The following is a 21,423-nucleotide window of genomic DNA, read 5'->3' on the forward strand; positions in this document are numbered from 1 at the left end:
AGGGCCGGCATTAGATATCTTATCACCTGATGCAATCTTGGTGGGTCCAAAATTCTGCTACCAAGCAACTCCCTAAGACAGGGTTGCCACGATACCTGCTAAACAGAAAAAGTCAGGGAATTCAGAAATTGACCAAAAAAGTAAGGAGGAAGTTAGGGAATTTAAATATTTTAGTCAAAATCTGGATAAGTCAGGGAATGTCGTATGGCAATCCCCCAAAAAGCTAGTTTTGCGCCAATGTTGGAAGCGGTGGCTTTGTTGCCGAATTATGTATTGGATGAGCGTCATTCGGGCAGCTGGTGTAGAGCCAATTTTCGCAGCTCCAATCAGACTGTCTTCTAGAAAGGCAAAGCAAGTTTGGTTTCCATTAACCTCGAGAATCCTAAGACTCTTGCATGTGTAGGTTATGTTGAACTCAAGAAAATACCTTCCCATTCTCGTATACAAAATCGGTTTAATCCTAATATACGGCATCATGGAGGCTAGAATAGCCCCCATGTACTCTGTTCTAATGTAAGAATGTCTATGTAAAGAAAGAAAGGTTTCATAGACGTAATGTAAATCAGTTTGCTAGAGTGCCGCTAGAAAGAGCAGGGAAAAACTCGCCAAGGGATTTCGCGACGGAACCTGACGGCGAGAATTTCCCCCTTCGCGATGTGTGCAGGAAATTGTGGAACATGTGTTAAGAAGAAACATTCTTTGACTTTCCCAATAATTTATACTCGGATTTTCATGCTTGTTTTTGCTCAAAATAGCTATCTATTAATTAATTTACTCGCGTAAAAAATATTTTCTTTTCCTTTAAAGTTTAAGGAAATTTAAAACAATATTTGTTTTATGTACTCTTGATAAACTTGACCTACGAGCTTCGGCAACAGATATTTCGCGCATACGCAGCTGTTTCCTTTTATGTTGGGATGAAGCCATTTCTGTTCCAGAGAAGTTTTTTTTATCTTAACAATACATATTTTTTTATTCTAACCTCCATGTACAGGACACATGGGATTTGACGACATTATGATGAGCAGTAACAACAGTTATTTCTTTCTGTCTCTTAGTCTCTGTTTAAGAAGTTTTTGGATAGTAAACCGGTCATTTTGTTGTTGGCGGCAGTTTTCAAAATTGTACAAAGGCCGTAGCAAAGACTATGATTTTACCGCAAAATCTTTTTAACTTTTTTTTTTTTTTTTCCATTTTAATAAATGCCTTATTTTTCATTTTGCAGTAAAATAAAAAAATAGTAATCAGTCATCTAGGCTAATGTTTAATATTCGCCAAAATAGCATTGATTATTGTAATTCAATTTTTTAAGTAATTAACTTCATTTTAATGTTAAATCATTTAATGTTCTTCTTTCCTCTATATTTATTATTAGTTAATAGCACTTTCAAATTTCAGGCAAATTTCTCTAGCATAATTCTGAAACTAAATCTAGCAGTATGATGGCATACTATCACAAAATTTAATGCACATATTTTTGTTTATGTATGCTGCTAAATAAATATAAAATACCTGAATTTATTTTAAAATATCATTAAATAGATTTCTTTCTTTTGTTTAGCTGCAAAATGTCTGCAAAAAACCTCATTTTTAAATTCAGATTGGGCAGATTTTAATTTCAATCTTCAGTGGAGAAAACAACTCCAAATATAGCTATAATAGTAATGCTTTCAGTATTATATATATATAATAAGTCATATGCAATTTGCAAATTCTTGTGTTTTCAAGTGGTACCATAATTAATTTACCTCTCAGCGCAGCCAACAAGCACTATGCAGATAGACTGGAATTTTCTCAAAACACACCTGGAAAACCTGGAAAAGTCGGGGAATTTCATTCTCCTCTTTAAGTGGCAACCCTGCTAAGATCTAAATTTTTGTTGCCCCTAAATGTTGGATCCCAAAATTTTAAGAACTTCTTTTCCTAAGTTCTAAAATTATTTTCACCCTTCAATTTTATTGCTTGGTGCTTCTCTAAATTCCAAAAGTCTTATCTTACCTAAATTCTGCCCTTGGTTCTGGATGTATGTGAAAAACAAATCAGTTATTTCTATCCATTGGTTAATGAGTATCATTAACAAAATCTATTTTTAGCATATGGAAAGGAGTTTTTGTTAACTTTTTCCTTGTCAATATTTCTTAGCGCATTTAACTTAAATCTGTAATCATTGCCAAGCAGAGTGTCAACATGAAAGAATACCATAATCTTTGTACTAATATAAAAAAAAAAAAAAAAAAAAAAAAAAAAAAAAAAAAAAAATTGGCATTGCTGCATGAGTCACTCAAGTTGTCATGTATTGATAAACATGCGGTGATGAAAGCAAAAGATAGTAAATAATGATTCACCGGGTGGGCATCAGGTATATAAAATATTAGTAGGTGTAAAATCAATGATGTTTCTATCTAAAATGTTTCGGTTTGAGATGCATGCCAGGCAGCTATGGAGCCAAATTATTGATTAAACATAAATTTATGCTAAATTATTGTTTCTTCAATAACGAGGTGTTTATTTAGTGCCGAAGAGAGGGCTCTCACATGTTTTATCTATGGGGGGGGGAATCAAATATGCACGTGTAAAATATATATATATGTAATAATAAAATTCCATAGTCAAGAATACACTTAAAATTCTAACTGTATGTTCTTGTCGTTTTTAATGGCGACGTTCTCTTATTTGAAAGTATGTGGATTTAAATCCACAGCCCCGTAGTCAAGTTGTTTTTCCCGCCTTTTCTACACGTACAGTTATAGAATGTTCTGGAAATATTTAAAGCGAACTGGATTGGCTGGCGTCATTTCTGGAAGCTCTGCCTTTCCAGAGGCTATAAAAGGACTTGCAAAAGAATATCGGGGCTTTTTCTTAAATGTCACGATGCAGTAAACTTCATACAAAAAGTTATTAGTAATTCTTTTTATTTACTCCAGATATCTGATTTTTGTAACTGCTATTTCTACTGAATAATAATAAATGGATCCTTTATTTATTTTTTTTTTTAAACTTATCGTCTGATAATATAAGCTACGACTAAAGCTGGTACATCATATACACTCATGTCCATAAATTAAGGATAATGCAAAATTAGGCAAAGGAAGAGTTAGAAGCAAAACAAATTTGACTTATTTGTAAAGCTTATTTATTATACAAAAGGTAAAGAGCAAAAAAAGATGCTATATGTTTGATATTATTAAAAAAATTAGCGATTTTTTTTCTCCCTGGAGCAAATTACAAAGAAAACCTATTTACAAAAAACCAATATTACATCGTTGGTATGATTGTTAATACATTGTATGTCTCCCAGACGATGCAATACAGTCCGTACAACGCCTAGGCATGCTGAGTATCAAATTATCGATCTGATCTTGGGGGTATTACACCACTCAAAAAGCAATCCTCTCCGAAGTTCCGGTAGACATGTAGGAGGAAGTTGACAGGCTGCAACTCGTCCGCCAAGTATGTCCCACATGTGCTCTACTGGATTCAAGTCCGTTGAGAATGCTGGCCAGTCCATACGGGTGATATCCTCCGATTGAAGGCATTCGCTTACGATGTTTGCACAGTGAGGACGGGCGTTGTCATCCATAAACACAAATAGTGCGCCCACGGCGCCCCGAAACAAACGTACATGTTCCAGGTCTACGAGCATATAGACCAATCTGCCCTAAGCGTCTGTACATGGTCTGCCTTGAAATTGTAGTACCAGTGGCTGAAGAGAGCTGAGACAAGTCTGAAGCTGTGCTCCGCCTGTTTCTTTTGGCAGTAACTGCCAAATACCGGTCCTCATTCGGCGTTGTAACTCTGGGGTGACATGTGCTGTAACGTCTACTCACATTATCATCATCTTGGAATCATTGCCAAAGCCTGGAGATGACACTCTGGGCAATTCCAAGTTCGTCTGATACTTCCAGTTGGATACGTCCACATTCCAAATGGACGATAATTCTACCACGTAAAAAATCATCCAAATGCGTCCTTTGTGTCATAACTATTTGGTTATTGCACTGAAATGCTTATAAAGCGCCTGCAAACAATTTTACTTCTTTGCCTGTATTCCTTATATATCACTCTCTTACACTCTCGTCATTGTGACGTACCATCGGTGTCATCTGGTTACTTCCTGAAATTTGCATGTGATTCTTGAAGATGTGTGTAGTGATTTTACAGGTGATATATTTATTTTAGAGTTCGATTTCTGTGTGACTCCGAATTATCCTTAATTTATGGACATGAGTGTATATATATATGTTGATGGTTTTGAGGTCTGAATTTTAGATCATTGCGTATACTGGATCTCGGACTTTGTATGTTAACTGTATCTATCTATAGAACAGGGTTTGTACGGTTCTTAAAAGTCCTTAGAGTTTTGGGAATCGATTTTTGGTCATTAAAAGTCCTTAATTTTGGCCAAAATCAGCAGAAGGTCCTTAATTTTAATCAACTAAAATTTCTGTCTGTTTTCATGACTGCTATTTTAAGTGTGAATTAGCATTTTGGAGGAATATTTTTAGTGATTCACTGACATATATGGTTATCTTTTGAATGGCTTTGTTTCTGTTTCTAATATAAATGATGGGATACTTAACCGCTTGCCTGATAATGATATGTCATAAATTACTTGTATTTTAAACTGTGAAATTTTATTAGTTTTTGATTTTAATAGGGCTTTTTTGTTAAAAAATAAAATTTAATAGTGGCCATGCAAATCCATAATGACTAAGGTTATCTAACTACCTAATTTAATTATTTATAACTAACTGCCTACCCTTTAAAATTATTTTTACATATTAAAGCGAGTTATTGCATTTCATTAATATTCACTGTGGTCACAAGATAAAACACAAAAATGTAAAATTTCAAGTAAAACTTATTCTTTGCATTTAGTGAGACTTAAAATAATGCAAAACAACTTATCACCTCTGGTGCTTTAATGGCTAATTAGAACCTTAAAGTATATTATCTGGGTTACAAGCCTTGGAATTCTACACGAAGCTACGACACTAACTGCATCAAACAGAGCCTGACTAACTTTCAACACTTGCCAACCGTGTCTATATCAGGCCTTTCAGGTTTGTTCTAATCAGCAGGTCTCTCTAGACAAGCAGCAGTGACAACATTCAGTCTTTTGTTATGAATCGTGCTGATTATGATCTTACTTCTCATTTTAACCTATGCCGTTTGACATAAAATAAACCTGCTATTTACTAAACCTCTAGACTGACCAAGTATAAAATAAAAAATTAACATAAAGCTAACTGTTAATAAAACGTAAATGTCACTTATCTTCTTTCAAAAATGTCAACTATTATAAGTGTAAAATATTTAATGTTACTTGTTAAATTGCATAAAGTTTATTTTATTCTCAAACTTATTAATAATTATTTTAATTCATGTTTAGTAATAATGCATATTACTTAGGGATCTATTTTATTTTTAGGATGGTATTACAAATGTGAAATTTTGGCATAGATAATATTTTTAATTGAATTTATTGAGTTCCCATTTGCTCATAGGTCCTTAATTTTTTTCATTAATGGTCCTTACAAGTCCTTAAAAGTACTTAATTTCTGTGTGCAGAAATGTGTACGAACCCTGTAGAATGTATGTAATGAAAACTTTGATAGCAATGACAGAGAATTTGGTATATAGCTGGTGCCTAAAGATGTACTTGCAGTTATAGCCAATTCAACATTTTTGTTCTTGACAAAACTTTCTTGAAGTAGAAATGTATACTTCAGTTGGTTCAAAACATGGACTCTTCTTCAGTGATTACATTTATGCTTTTTACATCATAATATTAACTTTGTAGTAAGAAAGGTAAGCTGAAAAGAAATATGTTGATTTTAATTTAAAAGTTGGGTTAAAGATAATACAATAATCACTGTACTTATTAGTTTTTCTGTTTGTAAATATTAATATTGTTATTGAAGCATTACGTACATAATGAGCATTATACGTGCAAGCGACATATATATGATTAATTTAGGAATGATACAGTTCAATGTGATCTATTATATAAGGATGGCACTATTTTAAGGATAGAAAGAAAGAATAACCAAATTGGAAAAGAAGCTTTAGAGACGGTTGCAAATTGAAATTGGTATTTTTAAGATGTTTGCATTTTCAGTTAAAAAATTCACTTGGTTTTAATGAATGAACCAGAATTACTTGTTCCACTACAAACGTAATACAGATCCGTCTATTTTGGGAGCCCTCCCTTTCGATGTATTAAATAATTTTTACCCTGAGCCAGAGTGGCTTCGGATCTTCACTGATGGATCCCTCCTGTCTGATGGCCCTAATATAGGTGCTGAAATTTTCTCCAAAATTTTCTCTTTCTACATCCCTGTGGGTCAAGGTTCTGCGTTTGATGGTGAAATTGCTGTGGTACAGAGCTGTGCGAATCCACTTGGAAAAATTCTCAAGATACTCAGTGTTATACTCAGTGATTTCTGAGCTGCTCTGTTAGCTATCGTTTCAGATAAAAACCCCATATGACAGGACATATTGGATTGTGGACATCTACAAAACCTGACTTCACTTGAGAAAACTATTGTTCTCCAATGGGTTCCTGCCCATTGTGGGATTCCAGGTAACGAGAAAGCCGACCTCTTGGCAAAAAAGGGTGCTTTAATCATGCAGAATATTTCTCATCCTTTGCCCTTCCATACCGTTAGAGACCTTATTAAAAGATATATCAGGTATAGCATTCTTCCAAGATATAAGTCACAAATTCGGTATAGCATTCTTCCAAGTAGTGGCCCAAGGCGTAGAGCAGTCGCTGAATTCTGCCTTGCCACCGGACATGCCTGCTTACAATATCATCTTCATAGATTCAAAATTGTTCCTTCTCCGATATGCACTCTGTGCAGCTCTGGAGAGGTGATGGATGCCGCACATCTACCCCACAGTCCTGCTCTGCGCAAGACTTCTCTCGCCGAGCGTTACTGGGAGGCAAGAGATATATTAGATTAATGGACTCTGTTGCAGCATTTTTTTCCCTCATTGTATTGCTGTATTCTATGTTCTTTGTTCTTGTATTTTTGCTGTAACTGTTCATAATCTGCCATTGGAAATAAAGATGTTTGCATATTAAAAAATAAATAAACGAGGGGAGATATAAGTTACTTTACTAGTTTATTTAATTTGCTTGAATGCATCTTAGAAAGAATCAAAAAAGGTATTTTACTACCGTATTTGGCGGCATATAAGACACACCCTTATTTAGAAGGCCACACACAAGGAAAAAAGTTTCGATAGTCCGCTCGATAGCGCGGTGCTACAATAACTTAAAATGTAGTTTCTCTTAGTTCTCACGTTTTGTAAAAGCCAAATAAGCAATCATTGAATGCAATTACCAAACATATTTTAAGGAAAATTAACAAACGGCAAGCTATTTTGAACATGTTATGTAAATTTCAATAATTAATAAATGAATGAACAGCAAGCAATCAAACATAATACAAAATAAAGCAGAAACAACAAAAAACACAGATTAAAGGAAAACGTTGCCTATCATGAAATTAGACTTTAATCACTTTCAAAACCATAAAAATCCTTTTCACTATCATCATCATCGAAAACGAGAATATCGTCATCACTACTGCTTCCGTCATCGCTGGTATCACCTTCTTCGAAAAAACTTCATCTTCTGTTCCGTCCAGAGCAGTACTGATTCCGCACTTCTTAAAGGACTTAACAATTACTTCAGCCTTTACGTCCTCCCAAGATCTTTTTATTCACTCGCACATTTGTGAAATAGAGGGCCGCTTCATTCTACCTGAGGGTGTGAGGGCATGATGTGGCTCTCCTATCCACTTGTTCCATCGTTCTCGCACTTTTTCCTTAAATGGCTTATTCACCGATACATCTAAAGGCTGCAATTGGCTAGTCAGTCCACCAGGAATGACAGCTATCTGGGTTTTTAATTCTCTCGCTTTATTCTTTATGGTTTCAGTTCTATGGGCGCTAAACTGATCCAAAACCAAAAGAGAGGGTTTTCTTAAGAGTCCACCAGGTCGTCTAACCCATACGTTCTGTAACCACAGTTTCATTCCAGCTTCGTCCATCCAGCCTTTCGGATGAACATGAACAGTTACACCCATTGGAAGTCTTTCTTTTGAATATGAATGTTGTGTTGATGCAATGGTAAAAATAAATGCGTATAAAAATATAACTACCAAAGATACTTTATTCTAGCAGATGATTTTGTGTAAAGAATATTATGATTATTTCTGTAAAAAAATATGTCTTCAACAATAATTTTGTTTGTAATAATTAGTCTCGTCCTTGAAGCAAAAATTTCAACCAGATATTTTTGCCGAAAAAATTTAACAAAAGAATCGCAGTCTTTAGGGAAGATCTATTTTTAGGCAAGGTCACCACTTATCAGAACATTCCATAGATCAGCTGTCTGTACCAGGGATAAATAGAAGGGCTAGGTCATTCCTTTATTCGACTCTTCGCCGACGCGAGCCTGATGGAAGAGGTGAACTGGAAGTAATCTGACATGTTTGTGTTGCACCTGCTCTGATTTCGCATGTTTAAAACTGTAGCTTCATTCAATTGTGAGACGATTTTCTGGGGGTCGCATATCCCAAATTAATTTTAATCATACTGATTTGTTTTCTAATAATGCAAATATTTAATAATTTGTGTATATATATATATAGTTTTAGTCAGTTTTCCTTTTAAATTCTATATTTAAGTATCCTTTATGTAATATGGCTTATTGTGCTGTAGCAACGTGCCGTAACGCTTATAGAAATACGAAAGGAAGAGATATTATATTTCATGCTTTCCCAAAGGACAATTTGCTTTTGACGAAAGAATGGATACATAAATGTCGAAGACAGGATTCTATTAATGTGAAAAACGCAAGAATTTGCAGCAAACATTTTTCTGTGCAGTGACTATGAAGATGACATAAGAAATCGCTTGCTTGCATTGCCACAAAAGAAAATGTTGAAATGCAATACTGTGCTGAAAGTAAATTTATCGTGTGCAATAAACGAAATAACACCAAGAAATCGGAGACGTTTAAAAAGAAAACTAATGCAGAGTGCACGAATTAAGCCCAATGAAAATTTAATTTGAGACCGAGAATGATATTGAAGCTGACAATAATAAATCAAATGTGAATGATTTTGAAATAAAATTCACAAGTGACAATGTCCTAAGTGACAATATCCCTGAATGCACTAAGTGTAAAGATAAACAAGAATGTATTGATAATTTGAAGAACAAAATAATATCCTTAGAAAATTGTAATAAAATTTTGAAAAATAGAGAAAAGAAAAATTTTAGAATGTTTGCTCAGTGACAAAGAAGGTGGACGACATGTAGAAAGAAATTTGTATTCAGAAATTGAGAAATTAAAATCCCAAACAGTGAAATTTAGAAAAAAAAACAGCACGGATCGGAGAATTTGGAAAAATGTCTAAAGCATATTTTTACAAAGACGCAGGTTAACGCATTGCCAGAAAAGAAGGAAAAAAATCAGGTGGACTAGTGAAAATATTTCACGTTGCATTGTCATAAGAGCTCTGTCATCTAAAAGCTGTGATTTTTGGAAAGGAAAAAATGGGAATTTCTTTACCTAGCACTAACACATTAAGGAGATGGGGCACTAAATTTTCATGTAGTCCAGGAATTCAGAGTGATGTTCTTGCTGTAATGAAGGAACGATGCAAATATTTGAATTCTGTAGAAAAAATATGTGTTCTCGGTTTCGACAAAATGCATATAGATTCTAAACTCTGCTATGACTCTAAACTGTACCAAATTCTCATTCCTTTTCAAAACATGCAGTTTGTTTTAATTAGAGGTCTCATTTCGCAGTGGAAACAACCAATATTTTTTTATTTTAACACTCCAATGAAGAAAGAACTTCGTTTTTCATTTATAAGACATAGTCAATCATCTGGAGTAGAAGTGAAAGCAATAGTGTCTGATTTAGGAGGATCTAGTATTTTGTGGAAAGAGTTATAGATTTCGATTAATAGTTCTCAGTTTCCAAATCCAGTATTGCAAACGAAAAAAAATATGGGTTTTTGCAGATTTAGCCCACTGCTTCAAATTACTGAGAAACCACTTTTTAGATAAAGGATTTGTTTTAGAAAATGGAATTGTTTTAAATGTTGATATTATTAAAGAGGTTTTAAATAGAGATTCAGGAGAAATTAAATTGTGTCACAAACTGAAACCAAATTATTTAATGGTCAAGGGAAACGAGAGGCAAAAAGTCGTTCCAGCGAAACTACTGCAAAAGGTATACTCCACCTCCCAGGAAATCAAAAAGCATCTGACTTCTTTGAGTTAATTGACAATTTTTTTTTTTATGTTATGAATAGTACCAAGCCATATCCTCCTTCAGATAAAATACTTAAAGCAGCATTTGGATTAAATGAACATCATGAAAAACAAATTCAAGTTTTGGAATTAATGAAGAAAGTCATTGATGGATTAAGAGTTCAGATAAAATCCTACATACTGCCTTTCCAAAAAAGAATAATAATTTCAATAAATTCTCTTTTTGGCCTACATCAGGATTTGAAATCATTGTATGATGCTAAATATATTTTAACCTCTAGATTAACTCAGGATGCACTTGAAAGTCTCTTTAGTCAGATTCAAGGGCTTGGTAAATTATAACTATCTTCCATACACAGCTCATTTTAAATGCTGGTTCTTCAAATTTAAAATGCTAATTTCTATGTTGTCGATTGCATCTCCGGGCTCAGTGTCATCATGGCTACGTCATCACTCACCACTGCCTGTTTCAGGGGAAAATGCTCTATGAGCTAGCCCTTCTCTTTTAAGTCCTGTGTCTGTACAGTCAAAAGTCTTTAATCTGGACGTTCATAATCCGGACCTCAAAGCTACAAACTTTCTGCGCATGCATAAACGCATAATGTGTTTACGCATGCGCTGCCAAAGGAACTACAGAGCAAAGGCATGTTTCGATGTCCGTCAAACAAAAAGTGGAATTGCTGCAAAAAATGGATAAAAGCATATCCTTTGTTTTTCTAACCATTCCAAAATCTGTTTATCAATTTCACACTGTTCTGCAGAGGGGGGGGGGACATTGTGGCACGTGATGAACTGGAAGTTGATCTGTCAGCACTATCCTTATCTTCAGGGCAGATGCTTTTATTTTATTCGGCTTATAATTCCTTACTAAATGTAGTATTTCATCTCAATGTACTCCGTCTTTGATATGATTTAAATCAAATTCCTCGTCATTATAAATATCACGAATACACATCAAATAGTTTTCTGGTTGCAATTTTCTAATTTCGACTATGCGTAATGTATGCTTTACGCATGCGCACGTTGAAAGAAATGTTTATTAAAGTAAACAAATAAATATTAAGTTTTTTGTAAATTTTGATATTCTTTAGATCATGATTGCTCTTTATTTCATAAATTACAGTTTCATATTTTTAATTTTATAATTTCTGCATGCCATCTTACCAGATTTAAATTGATGATCTATAATCCGGAAAAAACGATAATCCAGAATCCCTGATGAGTCCGGATTAAAGACTTTTGACTGTATTTGTGTGGGGGTAGAAGGGAAAATTGGTGTTACGCTGGTGCAATGTTAGCAGGAAAAGGGTATTCCCCTTTTTTACTCGTACCTTTAGATGCTCTGTTTGATATTCATTCCATGCTTTAAAAATGCCTAGAATGGGGTACCTTCCATTAGAAGAAGCCCTTCAAAGATTTTTTGATGAAAAAACAGATGATGATAATGATCAGAATGGAACTGATATTGCTGTTGTTCCACCAGAAATTGGAGAAGCTATTGATGAAGAAGGGAATGGTAATGTTTTGAATAATGATATTTTACCAAATGATACTGCTGGGGAAAGATGAAGTTCACATAAAAAGTAAGTTTCAGCCTTCTAAAAACAATGCTAGCTATACGAAGAAGTTTAAAAAACTGAAAATTTGAAATAGATAAAAAAAAGGAACCAACTGTCAGTTATGATTCCATCTTTGTCATCTAAAAAATAAAGGTTTTAGTGCTGTAGGATCAATTCAAAAAAACTGCATACAAATCAGCCCCCCTAGAAATGGTAAAATTTGTTCATAAGAAAGACGGATTATTATAATTTCCGGTTTGAAGGGAAAAGCAAAATCATTTTTGTCTAATGGAACATCAATTTCAGCCAATAAAACATGTTTCCCCTTCTTCAAAAACGTAAAGGAAAGAGGTTTTTGTATCTCAGCCTCATATTATTGAACAATACAATGCCAAAGTGAAAGGAGTCGATTTATGTGACAATTACAGTCCTCAATTTTACGACAATTACAATACAGTTATAGAATAAGAGTTTGTGGCAAAAAATATGCCGGCCAATATTTGCTAATTACATGTGTATTAATTCTTAAAAATTGGTCAGGCATTCAGTTTAAATAACAGTTTATTAACACCTAACAGTGTTCCTGCTAATGGAACACCTGGTTTTATTCAATGATTCTGCGTACGGTTTTTGTAGGAAAGATTAAAAAAATATGGAACAAATAATGTGGAGTACAGCCAGCAAAATTATGCCTAATTTTTTTTCCAAGTAAAATGTTATATCGTTAAAAAAAATAGAGAAAATTATTTTTAAAAAAGTGTATTTTAATAACACATAAAAAATGAAAATTCTGTGTCTCCTTGTGATATGCTGCTATCTACTGTTTAAAAAAAAAAGTTCAAAGTATATTATAAAGGCATTTTTATCTATTTACGGTTGAATTTAAAGGTTTCAGAAGTGATTTAATTTGGGTGTTCCATGTAGCGGAACACTGAGCCACAAAGGGTTAACCCTTACCCTAGTCACAAGATAAAACATAAAAATGTAAAGATTCATGTAAAAGTTATTCTTCACATCTAGTGAGACTTAAAATAATGAAAAACGACTTATCACCTCTGGTGCTTTAGTGGCTTATTAGAACCTTAAAGTATATTAACTGAATCACAACTCCTGGAACTCTACACGAAGCTACGACACTAGCTGCGTCAGATAGAGCCCAGGTAACTTTCAAAACTTGCCAACCGTGCTTACATCAGGCTTTTCAGGTTTGTTCTGATCAGCAGGTCTATCTCTAGGCAATGGGGACAACAGCCAGTCTTTTGTTATGAATCATGTTGATTATGATTTTACTTCTTATTTTAACCTATGCCACTTGACATAGAATCTGCTTACTATTTACTAAACCTCTAGAGTGAGCAAGTATGTCACTAAATGAGACACACACACACCAAATAAATAAATAAATAAAGCTAACTGTTAGTAAAATGTAAATAAAATGTCACTTATCTTCTTTCAAATATGTCAAATTATTATAAGTGTAAAATATTTAATGCTACTTGGTAAATTTCATAAAGTTTATTTTATTCTCAAACTTATTAATAATAATGTTAATTGAGTTACGTTTAATAATAATGGATACTTACGGATCTATTTATTTTTAGAATGGTATTATAAAAGTGATGTTCAGACATATATAATATTTTTAATTAATTTATTCAGTTCTCGTTTGCTCATAGTACAGGGACGTTAAGTTATTTTTATAAAGTAGGAGTGATAAAAAATTAGCAATGCTCTCGCCGGGAATCGAACCACGGACCTCTGGAATACATGCCATCATGCAGACCACTACATTACAAAGGCATGTTAAGAAGATTGGGAGAAATACCTTATAATAAGTCCTTAATTTTTTTCGTTAATGGTCCTTAAAAGTACTTAATTTCCATGTGCAGAAATGTGTATGAACCCTGATAAATTTCTTCTGCTAATCTCATTTTGTTTTTACCTGAGAGTAGTTAGATGATGCAGTTAGTATTTGGGAATGTTAATATTAATGCGCATGTATACAGAATAATTAGAAAATCTGTCAGTTAATAGTAATCTGTCATCTTTGGAACAACAAGTGTTCCTCATTCACTTGTATTTGAAAAGGGAATCCATAACGGCAACAGCAGTTCTTATAGCAATTCTAAACAAGCATTGGCCAAGTAAGCATTTGGCCGTTGTCTCCCTCTTTACAGTGCTACTGAAATCTGATCGATGCACTGTTTTTACGAAAGTAAATGTTGATTAAAATGTGCAGGGCAGGAACTTTTGATATAAAAAATGTACAAAAAGGGATATTACAAGTATAAAAAATGTACACATTAGGTTTAAAAAAATCTTAAAACATTTATTTATAGATATTTGCATTTATTTATGCAGGGTGTCCCACAGATAGCATCCAAACTCTGTGCCACTAGATTCCTCGTTGAGCTTACATAAAAGATGTCCGAAGAACTGCTGTATTATCCATAGTTTACAAGAAAAATGCATCACAGCCAGTGCAATGAAAAAAAAACACTATTGGACACATCAACAGCAGTATTTGCAGATATTTCCAGATGATAACGTTCAAATCATTCGTTGTGCATATCGCATCATGCATGCGCGCACTGTGGAATGACGTTAAGCTGCCGTTGAACTCATATTTAAAAGACTACATCTTGCAGCTACCAGTATTCTTCGCATAGTGATCATGTATTCCGTTCGTGAATACTGTGGCATGTATTTGATGTGCAGCCAGTGTAATGGAAATGCTTTATGAACTGTTAGGGATATCTCCCGATCCCCAAGACTCCCGATGCCAAGTCATTTACAGTCTGGATGATGACTCCCGATGCCAAGTCATCCACAGTCTGGACGATGACTGCAAAGTATGGGAAGCTTCTGTCCGAGAGACTGGTCACGATGTTCCCCTGATGGAAACACGGGCGGATGCATTACTGCGGGGGAGAGAAGAAATGCCCAAGGTAAGCACTGGTGCACTAGCCTGTGAGCTGAATACGAGTAAAAGTACTGTGCACAGGCTGTAACGGTTAGAGGGACTATACCAATTTCGGTACAAAAACATGCAAGGTCTAAAACTAGATAGATGACTTTCAGGAATGCATGGACTTGAATTTCCCCGTGGTTTTCAGAAAAGCATGAACTTTTGTGAATGGCTGTTGCAACAACATAATATAGATAATGGTTTCATTGGCACATACTGTCTTGTAGACTGATGAAGCATAGTCTACACTCGTGATGGGAAATTCAATCATCACAGCAGCCGTAAGTGGTTCCAGGTCAATCCATGTACAATCCAGCCACAGAAACATCAGGAACGCTGGGCTGTAAATGTGTGGGCCAACATACTCTGAGGATCACCTGCTTGGACCATATCTGTTGCCTGAACAGCTATTGGGACAGTCATATTTGGTATTTCTTCATGATGTCTTAACCAAATTCCTTGGTGACATAGCCTTAGCAGCAGCACATGGCCTTTGGTTCTAGCATGAACGAGGCTCTGGCACATTTCTGTGCTCCTGTTCATGATTGGCTGGATATAGCATACCCTGGCTTCTGGATTGGACGTGAGGGTCCAGTTCTATGGATGCCACGATCATCAGATTTCACACCATTGTAGTTTTTCCTATAGAGCTATCTCAAGGCATTTGTGTATCGAGACATAGTGACTATACAAATGGACTTAGTTGCTCGTCTGCATGTTGCTTGTACTTTGGTGGACACCGCATTGGTGCGATGTGTGCACTCATCCATTCCACGGCTCGCCCAAGCCTGCCTTGATATGCACGGTGGACACTTTGAACATATGTCTTTATAAATACTGCTGTTGATGTGTCAAATAAAGTGGTTTTTCTTTGCACCGGCTATGATGTATAATTCTCAGCAAGTATAGATTATGCAGCTGCAGTTCTTTCGACATTTTTCATGTACACCCAATGAGGAATCTAAACGTTGAATAGAACATTCATATGCAGTCAGTGTTTTCTCTAACACTGAGTGTGTGCATGTAGATGGTACAAGAAGGGTTAGAGTTACAGGTAGGCTACATTATGTTTTAATTTGTTCAGCAAATGTTATAAGATATTAAAAATTTATGTTCATGAAATAAATAACTAAATCTGATAATTATTATCAAATGTATGAATAATGTAACTTTTTATGTATAAGTTTGTTGATTAAATATTTCTTGCTCTTAGTACTTATATTTTAATCTGATTTACCTTTTCTCTTTTTGGTTAAATAGTTAGCAAACACAGAAGAATATCACAATGGTGAGAACAAAGGGAATCTGGGTGAAGTTCTTATAAGGTGTAATAACGTGTTGCACATTCGAGGTGCTGAAGGAGAAGATGATGATGATGAAATGCGAGAGACAGTGTAGATTTCGCATAAAATTTGACTTTATAGCTTTATTTCTTGCATGTTTTGTATCATAATTTTTATTTGATGTATGTATTTTTTAAATTAAAATAGATTTTAATCTATGAGTTCAACAATTCTTAAATTGTACAGTTCCTAATATTTCATCTTTATTTAATTTCACTAAAAATATTGTACTATTCCATTTTTAGCATCAAATATTATTGTGGTTCATTGTTACATAACACAGAGGTGTGGATGAGGTATTTTGCTCTAGAGCTCTATTATTATCTGATGTCAGCTGTAATACATAGTTTGAATCTTTAAGCTATTTAAACGATATAAATTTGTTATAAAACTCGAAAATTATAACAATCTTAGTGCTGCAATAGCATATTCATGCTAGAAAAGCATGTAATTAAGTCTTTCATACATTGGAGGCTGTTATATCATGCTGCCAGTGTGTTTACATACCTAGTAAACAACCATTAATCAAAGTTTCAGCACTTAACAACCATAAAAAAAAAAATCTTTAGCTTCCAAATTGTAACTTATTGTTTAATAGTCTCAGTGATTTTAAAAAAAATACAGTTACTCATAATCTGTCTTTTTAAAAAATTATTTATCTGATTACTATAATTTAAACTATTTTTAGAACTTATCTACTTGATAATATTTCTAAAAAATTATTGTAATGAATAGAAGGTGTTTCTAATGCTGCATGCCACGAGTGCACACCAAAAATTATTCTGTAATGTATTCTATTATGCTGTTCTAGCGATTGATGTAATTATTCACATAATAATTCTCTCACTGATATAATGAGAGAGGTGAATGTCATTCATCTCTGTCATTGCTTCCATGAAATCTAAATCCTTTCCGCTTTCTTCCTCACATTTTATTTCATTTTCTGAGAGTGTATGAAAGGAAACAGAATTCTGAAAAGTTGATCAAGTGTTTTGGAGTTACCGAAAAGGATGGGGTATACCGGAGGCAAAATGCTAAAAAACAAAATTTAGAATTTTATGAATCTTTTAATGTGGCTAATTATAATAAGCTAATGGCATTTTTTGTCAAAGAGTAAAAAAGTTGGGTTTTAAAATATAGTCTTGTTGGATTAATTGTTTTATGCCCAAGAGAAAGAAATACATTTTCATGGAAAAGCTGTTCAGAAGCTGATTAACAAAATGCTTAAAACCTCACATAAAGCTTGAGTTAAACAGAGACTGTATGAACAGCTGGAGTTATAGTGATATGAACAGCTGGAATTATTGAGATATGAAACAGCTGGAATTATTGATATGAAACAGCTGGAATTATAGTGATATTACATGTGACCGTATACATAATGCATAACACTAATCGTTACAAATTACTCAGCTGAGCATTTATTTTTTCACTTAAAATGTATTAAAAATCCGAAATGAATAACTCTTTAAAAAGGAACTTGAAATTTCATTGTCTGTTCCAAATATAAAAGCTAGTCCAATACGGCAGCAAATTTTACTATCCATTATTATAGCAAACTATAGCTCTTTTTCTATAAGTCTTAAAAAGTATATGTGGGAATTTATTTATTCAAAACTCGGATAAGCGTTGAGCACGTGCAAGAAATTGGCGTAAGTACTGTAATAAATAACTAAACTAGTACGATTCAGGCTTAATTGTCTTAGTGAGCGATAGAAGCAAGATAAAATTTAGCGGAACAACTTGTCTTTAATCGCCAATTTCATAATACATAGTCAGATATAGTGAACGATAGCTTATTTTTATGATGATAGCCGCGAATCTGAAGGTTTTTGGATATCGGAAACCAAACGTGAAATTTTCCAGTTAGCGGATTTTGTAAAGAAATGTGGAGAAGCGGTAATAAATGAAGAGGATATGAAAGAAGTTTTTCACTGTGATGACAATGCTCCTCAATCATCAATCAATTACCGGATGGCGAAATCTGTAGTATTATTCTAAACCCAGAAAATACTGCTACAGACAGTGTGACAGAGAGAGGAAAAAATTTTGATTGACAAGCTAGTAAGAATTCTAGACACAGCAGTTACAGGACTTCAACAATGGAACTTTGTAACTGAATAAGATATTATGTCTGTCTATAGAATTAAAGAAAAGGTATTAGCACAAAAAGCAAAGCAACTTGAACAACTAAAAAAAAGAGTTTAATAAAGTAAAAAAAAGTAAATATTAATTTTTTTTTTTGTAAATTTTGATACCCTTTAGATCATAAATGCTTCATTATTTCATAAATAACAATTTCATATTTTTAATTTTATTATTTCTACGTGACATCTTACTAGATTTAAACTGAACAAGTTAGAAAACGACAGAAAAGTTTAAGATAATGCAGATAATGAAAATTTGCTGACCTGAAATCTGGGTTGCCTCTCAAAATATGGACATTTAATTTATAGGTTCTGGAAACTGCAACATGGAGAATGAAAAACCGAAGAAAAAATACTTGCCAAATAATGTCATAATTAGCGAATAATAATGAGTCATAACAGAAATACCAAATTATTGACATCATGGTAAAAGTTTTTTCCCCGCCCAGATTGTATCAAGGTAAAAAAGCAGATGATTCACTCAACTTTTCTTTCAAGTTCACTTTCACGTTGCTGTATTTTCTGAGCTTTGTTATTTCACGAGATTGTTTAATACTGCTGTTTTGTTTTTTTATCCAGATACTTTGTGTATAAATTAAAAATATTTTTAATTTCAGCACTTTTTAATACATTGACAGATAAGAAACACGTTCATGATTTTACTGCTTGCAACGTTGAAAAACGTAAACACGTTGCATTGATGGTAATGCAAAAAGTTGAAATTTTGCAAAAGATGGAGGCAGGTACTACTCCTCAGAATCGTATAGAATTGGGACATGGACCATGTATGATATACGGAAAAGTAAAGAAAAGCTGTTGAAATCTTACAGCAATAGTGAACACCGGAATCCGAAACTGAAATCTTTTGCATGAGGCGGAAATGGGCAAACCTCAGTGCTATCTTGTACGAGTGGTTCCGGCAGCGGCAGAGTGATGGGGTACCAATTTCAGGACCGCTTCTCAGAGAGAAGGGAAAACAGATTCATGCTGATTTAAAAATAGAGGAGCCTTGCGATTTAAGCAGATACATGGTATATGTTGTCTGAAAGTATATGGGGAAAAACTTTCAGCAGAGAAAGATGCTGTAGAGGAATTTATTGATCAATTTTCTGTGTTAATGGCAGAAAAAAACCTTAGCTGAGAACAAGTTTTTAATATGGACTAGACTGGACATTTTTGCCGATGTTTGCCAAGAAAGACATGGCAAGCGAAGAAATTGCACTGTCAGGAGTGAAAGAAGCTAAAGAAAAAGTTACTATTTTAGTATGCAGCAATGCTACTGGAACTTAACAAATGTAAACCAGCGGCACTGGGTAAGAGCACCAATCCCAGAGTTCTGAAAGGAGTAAATTCCTTACCTGTGATTTACATGAATAATAAAAATTCTTGGTTCACGAATAGTGATGGGCAACTTCGGTACTTTCTTGTACCCGGTACAAAATACCCGTTACTTTGAAAAGTACTGAAAACCGATTTCAAGTACCGAGTACCCAAGTAACGATTTGGAGTAACGAAATACCGGAGTAACGGTTTGCTGTACCGGAGTACCCTAGTAACGGTTTGCTGTACCGATTTGGAGTACCGAAGTACCCTAGTAACGATTTGGAGTACCGAAGTGCCCTAGTAACGATTTGGAGTACCGAAATACGCAGCTAACGATTTTGCGCACTGAAGGAACTCTGCCACGTCACCACGTGTTTGATTTTATCTGTACGGAGTAAGATTTTGAATATCAGAAAACATGTCAACTACGGAAGTGTCTGAGGAGCAGGAGAGCGCAGCGGGTTGTTTCTGGTGTTGGGTTTGTGTAGATTGTCTTTGATGGCCAGTAGGGCTTGGGAGGATTGGCGCGGGAAGTGGATGGATGGAAACATTTTCCCTTTCGGTTGTGTCTTGTGTGCAGGTGCAGCAAAGTCGATGGGTGCTCTATCAATTTCGTGAAAAGGGTCGTCCATAAATGATGTCACGCTTGGAGGGGAATTAGTGAAATTGTGACAAGGCGGGGGAGGGGGTAACAAGAAGTGTGACATCATATTTTAATTAAAATAAAAATGTTTAAAATCAGCAGATTGAATTTTGAAGTTATTTTAAAATTACCAAAATTTGAAGGTATTTCCTTAATTGGGACGAAAGCAACTTTTATGTGATTTTTTTCCCCCCCTTACATTTCTTTCTTTCAAAAAAAAAAAAAAAAAAAGACATTTAGAGTAGGTTTTGAGAATAGGGTAGCGGCAGAAATTGTAATTTTATTGCTATTGTGTATTAATTATGTTTTTTGCTGAAAACTTTTCTCTTATTTCATACAAAATAAGTGCACGAATCATTATTATTGTTATATTGACAGATATCTTTAAAACATATAGTTTAAATTTAAAAATAAAGTCTGAAATATGATCTATAACGTAGTGCTACGTTTTTGAACTGCAAGTATAAGTTTACGTAATATTGCGTGACATGTGACAAAGGAGGGGAGGGGGTATGTTGAAGTGTGACACTTTGTAACAAAGAGGGGGGTCCAAAATGTGGCATCATTTATGAACAGCCCCAAATGAGCATAGTTGCGTACTTGAAAAACGTCGGAAAATTTTCTTTGTATGATATTGAAGGAAGGGAGAGTACGCTATGTTTTTTTGGGCTGTTTTGTGTTGTGTTGTTGGAGGGAAACAAAGAAAAAAAAAAATAGAAATTTTGATGCAACACTATACTATGAGTAAAAATGTCGCAATAAATTTAAAATACAAAATTAACTATAACTAGCTGTGTAACAAACCGATAGGAGGCAGTTTCCTAAGTAAATATCAGAAATTTAATGATCAATCTGTTTTAATATGGACACAAGGAGCGCATATCACCATTTCGAAAATACAACCAGATACTACTGTCCTCGTACCAAAACCGAAGTGAGCTGAACCCTCATCGATTCTCCAGTAACGAATACCGAGAAGAGATGCATATTTTCGTTACAAAGTAGCGAATACCGAAAAGCACCCGTTTCGGTACAGAAGTAACGGAATACCGAAAAATACCCGTTTCGGTACAGAAGTAACGGATACCGAAAAGTACCCGTTTCGGTACAGAAGTAACGAATATCGAAAAGTACC

The 21,423-nt window shown here is 34.3% G+C and overlaps 1 protein-coding gene across 1 annotated transcript in view; it reads left to right on the forward strand.

Annotated features, from left to right (window-relative positions):
- Positions 1–16,336, forward strand: part of LOC146995414 (small nuclear ribonucleoprotein F-like) — an 85,229-nt gene extending 68,893 nt beyond the window's left edge. Inside the window, exon 3 of the mRNA XM_085823760.1 lies at positions 16,093–16,336. Within this exon, the coding sequence (XP_085679886.1) occupies positions 16,093–16,230 (138 nt within the window). The 3' untranslated portion in view covers positions 16,231–16,336. The remainder of the gene's footprint in view (positions 1–16,092) is intronic.
- Positions 16,337–21,423: the final 5,087 nt, after the last annotated feature.

This window comes from Stegodyphus dumicola, chromosome 9 (genome assembly GCF_044657685.1).
Source record: "Stegodyphus dumicola isolate Sdum_Otavi_A_Nest chromosome 9, ASM4465768v1".
Classification (NCBI taxonomy): Eukaryota; Metazoa; Arthropoda; class Arachnida; order Araneae; family Eresidae; genus Stegodyphus; species Stegodyphus dumicola.